Here is a 12,305-nt window from a genome sequence, read left to right as displayed (position 1 = left end):
CACCATTGTACACTTCCCTCCAGTCCGATACCCTAGCACTGACCCCTGGGGAACACCATTGTACACTTCCCTCCAGTCCGATATCCCAGCACTGACCCCTGGGGAACACCATTGTACACTTCCCTCCAGTCCGATACCCTAGCACTGACCCCTGGGGAACACCATTGTACACTTCCCTCCAGTCCGATACCCTAGCACTGACCCCTGGGGAACACCATTGTACACTTCCCTCCAGTCCGATATCCTAGCACTGACCCCTGGGGAACACCACTGTACACTTCCCTCCAGTCCGATATCCTAGCACTGACCCCTGGGGAACACCACTGTACACTTCCCTCCAGTCCGATATCCTAGCACTGACCCCTGGGGAACACCACTGTACACTTCCCTCCAGTCCGATACCCTAGCACTGACCCCTGGGGAACACCATTGTACACTTCCCTCCAGTCCGATACCCCAGCACTGACCCCTGGGGAACACCATTGTACACTTCCCTCCAGTCCGATACCCTAGCACTGACCCCTGGGGAACACCACTGTACACTTCCCTCCAGTCCGATACCCCAGCACTGACCCCTGGGGAACACCATTGTACACTTCCCTCCAGTCCGATATCCTAGCACTGACCCCTGGGGAACACCATTGTACACTTCCCTCCAGTCCGATACCCTAGCACTGACCCCTGGGGAACACCACTGTACACTTCCCTCCAGTCCGATATCCTAGCACTGACCCCTGGGGAACACCACTGTACACTTCCCTCCAGTCCGATATCCTAGCACTGACCCCTGGGGAATACCATTGTACACTTCCCTCCAGTCCGATACCCTAGCACTGACCCCTGGGGAACACCACTGTACACTTCCCTCCAGTCCGATATCCTAGCACTGACCCCTGGGGAACACCACTGTACACTTCCCTCCAGTCCGATATCCTAGCACTGACCCCTGGGGAATACCATTGTACACTTCCCTCCAGTCCGATACCCTAGCACTGACCCCTGGGGAACACCATTGTACACTTCCCTCCAGTCCGATATCCTAGCACTGACCCCTGGGGAACACCATTGTACACTTCCCTCCAGTCCGATATCCTAGCACTGACCCCTGGGGAACACCACTGTACACTACCCTCCAGTCCGATATCCTAGCACTGACCCCTGGGGAACACCATTGTACACTTCCCTCCAGTCCGATACCCTAGCACTGACCCCTGGGGAACACCATTGTACACTTCCCTCCAGTCCGATATCCTAGCACTGACCCCTGGGGAACACCATTGTACACTTCCCTCCAGTCCGATATCCTAGCACTGACCCCTGGGGAACACCACTGTACACTTCCCTCCAGTCCGATATCCTAGCACTGACCCCTGGGGAACACCACTGTACACTTCCCTCCAGTCCGATATCCTAGCACTGACCCCTGGGGAACACCATTGTACACTTCCCTCCAGTCCGATATCCTAGCACTGACCCCTGGGGAACACCATTGTACACTTCCCTCCAGTCCGATATCCCAGCACTGACCCCTGGGGAACACCATTGTACACTTCCCTCCAGTCCGATATCCTAGCACTGACCCCTGGGGAACACCATTGTACACTTCCCTCCAGTCCGATACCCTAGCACTGACCCCTGGGGAACACCACTGTACACTTCCCTCCAGTCCGATATCCTAGCACTGACCCCTGGGGAACACCACTGTACACTTCCCTCCAGTCCGATATCCTAGCACTGACCCCTGGGGAACACCATTGTACACTTCCCTCCAGTCCGATATCCTAGCACTGACCCCTGGGGAACACCATTGTACACTTCCCTCCAGTCCGATATCCTAGCACTGACCCCTGGGGAACACCACTGTACACTTCCCTCCAGTCCGATATCCTAGCACTGACCCCTGGGGAACACCACTGTACACTTCCCTCCAGTCCGATATCCTAGCACTGACCCCTGGGGAACACCACTGTACACTTCCCTCCAGTCCGATATCCTCGCACTGACCCCTGGGGAACTCCACTGTACACTTCCCTCCAGTCCGATAAAGAACCATTCACCGCTTTCGGCTTTCTGTCCCTTAGACAATGAGACGTTAAACCGAGGCCCCGTCTGCCCTCTCAGGTGGACGTAAAAGATCCCACGGTAATATTTTAAAGAGCAGGGGCGTTCTCCCCGGCGTCCTGGAGCCAATCTTTATCCCTTAACCAACATCACTAAAACAGATTTCTGGTCATTTTCACATTGCTGTTGGAGGGAGCTTGCTGTGCGCAAATTTGCTGCCGCGTTTCCTGCATTACAACAGTGACTACACTTCAAAAATACGTCATTGGCTGTGAAGCACTTTAGGAGGTCCTGAGACTGTGAAAAACGTGAGTGAAATGCGAGTCTTTCCAACGCCTTTGATTAATCTCGGTGTGTTGTCTCTTGCTCAATCCACAGCTGATCCTGTTGATGTTCTGCAAGCATTAGGCTTTCACAATTCGCCAGAGGGAGTTGTTAAAACGCCCGGGTACTGCAAGAACCGAGGGAACACGCAAGGGCCGGATGTGGCGTACAGAGTGACCAAGCGAGCTCAGCTCAGCGCTCCGACCAAGCAGTTATATCCAGGTATGTCACACCAGACAGCAGCACAGACTCGGAGTGAGTCACCCTGGTGAAGAGATGATGGATCGACAGGCCGAATCGGGTTCTGCACCATTGGTGTGTACAGGAAAGGCGGGGAGTGGGCGGTGGGTGGAGATCGTGGATCGGGGGGTTTGAATTGACCGGGGAGGGTGTCCGATTGCGGCGAGGGAAAGCAGGTTAGTTTGAGGGGCCGGGGGGAGCACACCTGCTCCTCCTGGCCCACAAGCAGTGCTGGAAAGGCATTTTCCTGCTGGAGTCAGCCCTTCGCCCCTCTCTTCAGCTGCCGCAAAACACATCTGCAGATGTTCAATCCACACGGCTACCAAAACCTGAGGCCCACAGCCTCATTGAAATATTATAATTACTGACACTGCTCCGGAGAGCAAGTTCCCCAACCCACCCCGTTAAACTGGAAGCTGGAGCCGAGCTGGAGTCGGGTTTCGGGTATTTGAAATTTTAACTCCCCCCGACCCTCTCCTGCCCATCCTGGGGGGTTAAAATTTCCCTCATAGGAACAGGAGGAGGCCATTCAGCCCCTTGAGCCTCTTCCTCCATCCAGCCGCCTTGGCTCCATATCCCTCGATACCCTTACCGTAAAAAAAATCCAGCAATCTCAGTTTTGAAATTTTCCAATTGACCCCCAGCTTCCACAGCTCTCTGAGGGAGAGAGTTCCAGATTCCCACTGCCCTTTGTGTGAAGAAGTGCTTCCTGACATCACCCCTGAACGGCCTGGCTCTAATTTTAAGGTTCTGCCCCCTTGTTCTGGACTCCCCCCACCAGAGGAAATAGTTTCTCTTTATCGACCTGATCAACTCCTTTAATCATCTTAAACAACGCGATTAGATCACCCTTTAACTCCGGGGAATACAAGCCCAGTCTGTGCAACCTGGCCTCATAATCTAACCCTTCTACCCTTGTATATTCTTCCTGAGGTAGGTGCCCAGGAACGAACGCAGTGTCCAGATGGGGACTGACAAGCATTCTATAAGGGCACAGGACCTTAGAAAGGATCTATTGGCCTTGGAGGGAGTGCAGCGCAGATTCACCAGAATGGTACCAAGGCTCCAAGGGTTAGATTTAGAGGAGAGATTACATAAACCAGGCTTGGATTCCCTGGAATATAGAAGGTTAAGGGGTGATCTGATTGCTGTGTTTGGGATTTTGAAAGGAACTGAGAGGGTCGATGGAGAGAAATTGTTTCCGCTGGTGGGTGGGTCTAGGACAAGGGGACAGAACCTTAAAATCCGAGCCCGGCCATTCAGGAGAGAAGTTAGGAAACACTTCTTCACACAAAGGGTGGTGGAAGTGTGGAACTCCCTCCCACACAAAGCAGGAGATGCCGGGGCTCAATTAATAATGTTAAATCTGAGATGGGTACATTTTCCTAGCCAAGGGTATTAAGGGATATGGAGCCAAGGCGGGTAAATGGAGTTAGGATACAGATCAGCCATGATCTCATTGAAAGGCCGAACAGGCTCGAGGGGCTGAATGGCCTCCTCCTGTTCCTATGAATGCCGGAGCAGGCTCGAGGGGCTGAATGGCCTCCTCCTGTTCCTATGAATGGAGGAACAGGCTCAAGGGGCTGAATGGCCTCCTCCTGTTCCTATGAATGGAGGAACAGGCTCGAGGGGCTGAATGGCCTCCTCCTGTTCCGATGAATGGTGGAACAGGCTCGAGGGGCTGAATGGCCTCCTCCTGTTCCTATGAATGCCGGAGCAGGCTCGAGGGGCTGAATGGCCTCCTCCTGCTCCGATGTTCCTATCCTATTTTCTCACTGTGCTGGTGTCAATAAGTGAGCATAAAACTGTTACACGCTGGGAAACTATTCTCAATGAAGTTAATAACTCCAGCCTTTATTACTCCCAAACCATCCTTTGATGTGAAAATTATAAAACCGATTTCAAACAGTTCCACTCGATTATTTACAGGTTGAAGGCAGCACACAGAATCAGGTAGCACTTCAGCAAAGGAAGGAACTAAATGAAAGTAAGGCAGTGGGCAGAGATAAACAAAATAACTGTGTGACATGTCAAAACAAACCACTTTTAATATAGGCCATCAATTTTACAATAATGTATTAAAATCTCCACTGGTTTAACCTGTTCGGAAAAATAGGAACATAGGAACAGGAGGAGGCCACTCAGCCCCTCGAGCCTGTTACAGAGGAACAGGAGGAGGCCATTCAGCCCCTCGAGCCTGTTACAGAGGAACAGGAGGAGGCCACTCAGCCCCTCGAGCCTGTTACAGAGGAACAGGAGGAGGCCACTCAGCCCCTCGAGCCTGTTACAGAGGAACAGGAGGAGGCCATTCAGCCCCTCGAGCCTGTTACAGAGGAACAGGAGGAGGCCATTCAGCCCCTCGAGCCTGTTACAGAGGAACAGGAGGAGGCCACTCAGCCCCTCGAGCCTGTTTCACGGGAACAGGAGGAGGTCATTCAGTCTCTCGAGCCTGTTACACAGGAACAGGAGGAGGCCACTCAGCCCCTCGAGCCTGTTACAGAGGAGCAGGAGGAGGCCATTCAGCCCCTCGAGCCTGTTACACAGGAACAGGAGGAGGCCATTCAGCCCCTCAAGCCTGTTACACAGGAGCAGGAGGAGGCCATTCAGCCCCTCGAGCCTGTTACACAGGAACAGGAGGAGGCCATTCAGCCCCTCGAGCCTGTTACAGAGGAGCAGGAGGAGGCCATTCAGCCCCTCGAGCCTGTTACACAGGAACAGGAGGAGGCCATTCAGCCCCTCAAGCCTGTTACACAGGAGCAGGAGGAGGCCATTCAGCCCCTCGAGCCTGTTACACAGGAACAGGAGGAGGCCATTCAGCCCCTCGAGCCTGTTACACAGGAGCAGGAGGAGGCAATTCAGCCCCTCGAGCCTGTTTTGCCATTTAATGAGATCACGGCTGATCTGCATCTCAACCCCATTTAACTGCTTTGGTTCCGTAACCCTTAGTACCCTCACCCAACAAACATCTATCCATCGCAGTCTGGGCCCCATCTGCTCTCTCAGGTGGATGTAAAAAATCCGGTGGCACTATTACGAAGAATAGCAGAGGAGTTCTCCCGGTGTCCTGGCCAATATTTATTCCTCAACCAACATCACGAATCTGGTCGTTCTCACATTGCTGTTTGTGGGATCTTGCTGTGCACAGATTGGCTGCTGCGTTTCCTACATTACACCAGTGACTCCACTTCAAAAAAATGGCCTTCATTGGCTGCAAAGCGCTTTGGGACGTCCGGAGGGAAATGCAAGTCCTTTCCTTGTTTCACTGAATCTCCTGTTTTTTCTTTCTCCGCAGATGGGCAATTCCCGAGTGATTTCTCCATCTTAGTTACTTTAAAACCAAAGAGGAACACACAGGCCTTCCTGCTGTCCATGTACAATGAACAAGGCGTGCAGCAACTGGGGATGGAGGTCGGACGATCTCCCGTGTTCTTGTACGAGGACCAGAATGGTCGACCTGCTCCTGAGGACTATCCCATATTCAGAGCAACCAACCTCGCCGATAACAAGTGAGTGAGTCGCGGGTCGCACATCCCGAAGGTTCGTGTTTGACACAATGTTAAACGTTCAATTGGTGCCTTGGAGAGGGTGCAGAGGAGATTTACCAGAATGATACCAGGGATGAGGGACTTCAGTTATGTGGAGAGACTGGAGAAGCTGGGATTGTTCTCCTTAGAGCAGAGAAGGTTAAGGGGAGATTTAATGGAGATGTTCAAAATCATGAGGGGTTTTGATCGAGTAAATCAGGAGAAACTGTTTCCAGTGGCAGGAGGGTCGGTAACCAGAGGACACAGAGTGAAGGGAATTGGCCAAAGAGCCAGAGGGGAGATGAGGAGAATGTTTTTACAGCGAGTTATTGTGATCTGGAATGCGCTGCCTGAAAGGGCGGTGGAAGCAGATTCAATAGGAACTTTCAAAAGGGAATTGGAGAAATACTTGGAGGGAAAGATTAGCAGGGCTGTGGGGAAAGAGCAGGGAGTGGGACTGATTGGACAGCTCTTTCAAAGAGCCGGCACAGGCACGATGGGCCGAATGGCCTCCTCCGATTCTGTGACTCTATGTATTGTTAGGGCAGTATTGTTACTAAAAATGTATGTTAAAACATTCTTTCATAGGATATACGACACAGAAACAGGCCCTTCGGCCCAACCTGTCCATGCCGGTGTTTATGCTTCACTCGAGCCTCCTCCCGTCTTTCCTCATCTAAATCTATCAGCGTAACCCTCTATTCCCTTCTCCCTCATATGATTGTCCAGCCTCCCCTTAAATGCATCGATACTATTCACCACAACCATTCCCTGTGGTAGCGAGTTCCACATTCTCACCACTCTCTGGGTAAAGAAGTTTCTTCTGAATTCCCGATTGGATTTCTTGGTGACTATCTTATATTGATGGCCTCTAGTTTTGCTCTTCCCCACAAGTGGAAACATTCTCTCTGTATCCACTCTGTCAAAACCTTTCATAATTTTAAAGGCCTCTATTAGGTCACCCCTCAGTCTTCTTTTTTCAAGAGAAGAGACCCAGCCTGTCCATCCTTTCCTGATATGTATACCCTCGCATTTCTGGTATCATCCTTGTAAATCTTCTCTGCACCCTCTCCAGTGCCTCTATATCCTTTTTATAATATGACAACCAGAACTGCACGCAGTACTCCAAGTGTGGGCTAACCAAGGTTCGATTCAGGCTTAGCATAACTTCACTACTTTTCAATTCTATCCCTCAAGAAATAAACCCTAATTTCAGCTATTTCTGCACATCTTGTTAATTAAAATTATTCTCTGTTTTTTTCCCACATTTTCATTTGTGTTTGTGTTTGGAGAATCTTGTATCTTTTGTTTGGAGAATCTTGTGTTTGTGATTGGAGAATCTTGTATCTTGTGTTTGTCTGGTGTTATTAGTTCTGGTGAAAAGAACACTTCCTATTTCCGGCCATCGGTTTCAGTAGTAAGCACTCCTGAACATTGACACTCAGGTTAGATGCAGAGCGAATCTTCCTCTACATTGCCTCCATTACACCCCTTCATCAGATTCCCTGCTAGTCCACTGCGTGTGAACATAACAATCAGGAGCAGGAGTTGGCCATTCAGCCCCTCGAGCCTGCTCCACCATTCAATATCATGTCTGATCTTCGACCTCAACTCCACCTTCCTGCACTATCGCCGTATCCCTTGGTTCCCTGTGTGGCAGCTTCCCATTTTCCATCTTTGACCTCTCCAAGTAAGGTTGTCACTTTCTGTGGGACAGGAACTCCTCTCAGCATGCATTATATAGCATGGGATTAACAGTCAGAGTGAGCTTTCAATCTCAACTAAATCATTGGTGTTTTGAGAGAGTAAATAAGGAGCAACTGTTTCCATTGGCAGGGCTAGCGCACTACTGTACCCCGCTGCATTACTAGACCAGTAACAGAACCCTGAATGAGAGCAATGATATTGCTTTCTTAGAATCATAAAATCTCACAGTGCAGAAGGAGGCCATTCGGCCCATCGTGCCTGTGCCAGCTCTTAGAAAGGGCTCTTCAATTAGACCCACAGCCCCGCCTTTGGCCATAATCCTGTCAGGTCCTCATCCTCCAGTACTGTCCAACTCCCTCATTATTCAAGGAATCAGTTTCCACCACCTTTTCAGGTCGAGCGTTGCAGATCCCAACAACTCTCTGAGTGGAAAAAATTCTCCGCATTGTCCCTCCAGATCTTTTTCAAATGATTTTGAATCTGTGACCTCTGGTTATTGACCCTCTCGCCAGAGGGAATAGTCTTTCTCCCTCTACTCTATCAAAACCTCATTATCTTGAAAACCTCGATGAGGTCACCTCTTCACCTTCTCTGTTCCAAGGAGAACAGTCCGAACTTTTCCAACCTCTCCCCATAACTGAAGTCCCTCATCCCTGGTAACATCCTGGGAAACATCCTCTGGTTTGCCACAAAGAAAAGAAAATGGATGTTTTCGACAATACAAGTCCTTGGATAGAGTCAGAGGAGGAGGCCATTCGGCCCATCGTGCCTGTGCCGGCTCTTTGAAAGAGCTCTCCAATTAGTCCCACTCCCTGCTCTTTCCCCACAGCCCGGCAAATGTTTCCTTTTTTCCCTTTTCAAGTATTTCTCCAATTCCCTTTTGAAAGTTCCTATTGAATCTGCTTCCACCGCCCTTTCAGACAGCGCATTCCAGATCACAACAACTCGCTGTAAAAACATTCTCCTCATCTCCCCTCTGGTTCTTTTGCCAATTCCCTTCACTCTGTGTCCTTTGGTTACCGACCCTCCTGCCACTGGAAACAGTTTCTCCTTATTTACTCGATCAAAACCCTTCATGATTCTGAACATCTCTATTAAATCTCTTAGCCTTCTCTGCTCTAAGGAGAACAATCGCAGCTTCTCCAGTCTCTCCACATAACTGAATCCCTCATCCCCGGCACCATTCTAGTAAATCTCCTCTGCACCCCCTCCAAGGCCTTGACATCCTTCCTAAAGTGCGGTGCCCAGAATTGGACACAATCCTCCAGCTGGGGCCTCACCAGTGATTTATAAAGATTTAGCAAAATCAAGAGTTGTGTTAGTAAAGTGTTTACAACATATTAAATGGATGTGGCTTTGCTTTACCCAGGTGGCATCGTGTGGCCATCAGTGTACAGAAGAAGAATGTGACGATGATTGTAGATTGCAAAAAGAAAACCTCAAAAGCTCTGCCGAGGAGTAACAACGCTGTGGTGGCTACGAACGGGATCGTGGTGTTTGGTACAAGGATCCTGGATGAAGAAGTGTATGAGGTAACAGCTGTTAAAATCATCGACTGACCAAACGTTACATAATCACACTCATTTGCATTTATATAGCGTCTTTAACATAGTGAAACCTCCCAAGGTGCTTCACAGGGGCGTAAATCAGACAAACTGACACCGAGCCACATGAGGAGATATTAGGACAGGTGACCAGAAGCTTAGCCAAAGAGGGAGGTTTTAAGGAGCATATTAGAGGAGGAGAGAGAGGCGGAGAGGTTTAGGGAGGGAATTCCAGAGCTTAGGGCCCAGGCAGCTGAAGGCACGACCGCCAATGGTGGAGCGATTAAAATCGGGCTGGACAAGAGGCCAGAATTGGAGGAGCGCAGAGATCTCGGGGGAGGTTGTGGGGCCGGAGATTACAGTGATAGGGAGGAGTGAGGTAAAGTCTTTAGACATCCATGTATTGATTTCAGATTGACTTTGTATGCTCCCCGTTGCTGATTATCTACGTGATAGAGGAACATTTGTACACACGCCATTTTTGTCTTTCTCAAGCAGCATTGCAAACAAGAGAGCTCCAATATAAAGCAGGTATTCATCCCTCAGTAAGTTCTTGTTGCCAACTTGCTTTCTTTTAATATATTCACTCTGGGGATGTGGGCATTGCTGGCACGGCCGGCATTTATTGCCCATCCCCAGTTGCCCTGAGAAGGTGGTGGTGAGCCTTCTTGAGCCGCTGCGGTCCATCTGGTGAAGGTACTCCCACAGTGCTGTGGGATACAACTGAGGGACCATTTCAGAGGGCAGTCACATCAGTGTGGGACTGGAGTCACATATGGGCCCATTTAGAGCCAACAGACCTTTTCATCCCATCAGTCCTGGGCTGGGTTTGACCCACTGGTTTCAGAGGTGAAAGGTCAGAGTGTTACACTCTGTGCCAAGGGCCATTCCCTTGTGTCTGAGACTTGAACTTAAAATTCCTATCCAGACAGTTCTGATATTTTCCTCTTTCTTTCTGAATGGAGATTGTGTTACTTGGGTCTGGAGGAATAGTTGGATCCCATCCAATGGCAACATTCCCAAACTTGGCACACGCATGTTTCTTGGCTGTCTATCTCGCAGAGCTGTCTAGTCACCTGTCTCGATTGCGAGGCTGGGTGCCCAGTGGGTGGAGTGCACCAACAGGAGAAAGAGGGAACGGTTACACAGAGAGACTTCTCATCCCAACTTTCCCCATTCCTGCCACTCAACCGCCCCTGAATCTCGCAGGGCAAAGCCTGGCCTTTCCCCCCAGGCATCCTCTGATCTGACCGGTGACGGGAGGAGATTGAGAGATTCCCGGGGGAATTTCAGCCCTCAGTGTGTGATATTCAATCATGAGATCATTGCAGTTGAGCTGATTTTAAGGTTTTGAATTCCCTCCCTAAACCTCTCTGTCTCTCTCTCCTCCTTTAAGACGCTCCTTAAAACCTCCCTCTTTGACCCAGCCTTTGGTCACCTGTCCTAATATCTCCTTATGTGTCTCGGGGTCAAATGTTGTTTGATAATCGCTCCTGTGAAGCACCTTGGGACGTTTTACTACATCAAAGGCGCTATATAAATGGATGGTGTTGTTGCTGATGATTCTCCCCCTCCCCCACTAGTTTAATCCCCTCATTTCACAACACTGAAGAATCAGCACTTCCAATTGTGTAAAGTTCACACCCAAGTGCTTAATGTGCTTGTATATCAGTCCTGGGTGTACTGTTCCTGCCAGTGCTTACTGAGAGTGAAATATATTCCATTTCTGAGATTGACGTTCCTTGTCTCTCTGACAATAATGAAGGTCGTTCATTCTGTGTCTCATTTTAATTGTACATTCTTATTACAAGTTTTTCATCAACATGTATGTCAAGTTGGGTCGATGAAGCAACTGAAATGTTGGATAGGAGATTTCATGCAGTTGCTGGAATTGACAGAATGATTTTCACTCTGAGTCTGGCTGGAGATGACAATTCTCTTTGTGATGAGAAACAGAGGGAAGGGGCAGGTAATGTCGATCGATAGGGATGGAGGTTCCCAGATTTCAACTTGGGTTCAATCGATGGCAATGATGTCTCAGACATGTCATAAATGAGCAGTTAATTGAGTGAGTGTGGTCACACTCTGTGGTTTCTCAATCCTGCATTGTTCTAAGCATGTTCCCTATAAAACTGTTGAATCTGGATCCAGTATCTGAGTAATTGGAGACATGAGGTGTGGTGAGTGTAGCGTTGCTCGGGCGGAACAGGTGAGTTTGGACCTCTGGTTCCCAAAGCTCTCCCCCACTGGGGTTTTGCTCACCTCATGTCTGGGTCTGTTGCAGACTCATTGATCGAGATTGATCGCTGTGATTGGTCAATAACTCCATTATCATTATATCATGTGACTACCAGGATGGTGGAAGGTAACTCGATGGACCCGGGTCTGATAGGTCCAGTAATTCCAATGTTCCTCATTGCTGGAACAGGGATGAATAATTGGCAAAATCAAAAACGGAGCAAATTATCTCTTTACACGAATAAATATTGGCCAGGACATTGGGGAGAACTCCACTGTTCTTCTTTGAAATATTGCTGTGGGATATTTTACATCCACCTGAGAGGGCAGACGGGGCCTCGGTTAAATGTCTCAGACGAAAGAGGCACCTCCGACAGTGCGGTGCTCCCTCAGTACTGCCCCTCTGACAGTGCAGCTCTCCCTCAGTACTGCCCCTCCGACAGTGCGGTGCTCCCTCAGTACTGCCCCTCTGACAGTGCAGCACTCCCTCAGTACTGCCCCTCCGACAGTGCAGCGCTCCCTCAGTACTGCCCCTCCGACAGTGCAGCGCTCCCTCAGTACTGCCCCTCCGACAGTGCAGCTCTCCCTCAGTACTGCCCCCCGACAGTGCAGCGCTCCCTCAGTACTGCCCCTCCGACAGTGCAGCGCTCCCTCAGTACTGCCCCTC

General features: G+C 49.9%; 1 protein-coding gene across 1 annotated transcript in view; it reads left to right on the top strand.

Moving 5' to 3' along the window:
- Nucleotides 1–12,305, top strand: part of LOC147122437 (collagen alpha-1(XI) chain-like) — a 745,903-nt gene that overhangs the window by 47,834 nt on the left and 685,764 nt on the right. Inside the window, exons 2-4 of the mRNA XM_085983595.1 lie at nucleotides 2,440–2,607; nucleotides 5,918–6,131; nucleotides 9,226–9,388. Coding sequence (XP_085839721.1) covers nucleotides 2,440–2,607; nucleotides 5,918–6,131; nucleotides 9,226–9,388 — 545 coding nt within the window. The remainder of the gene's footprint in view (nucleotides 1–2,439; nucleotides 2,608–5,917; nucleotides 6,132–9,225; nucleotides 9,389–12,305) is intronic.

This window comes from Somniosus microcephalus, chromosome 3 (genome assembly GCF_052327205.1).
Source record: "Somniosus microcephalus isolate GS21.2 chromosome 3, FLI_Smic_1.0, whole genome shotgun sequence".
Classification (NCBI taxonomy): Eukaryota; Metazoa; Chordata; class Chondrichthyes; order Squaliformes; family Somniosidae; genus Somniosus; species Somniosus microcephalus.
The sequence above is the reverse complement of the archived record's forward strand: the minus strand, read 5'-3'. Positions and strand labels throughout refer to the sequence as shown.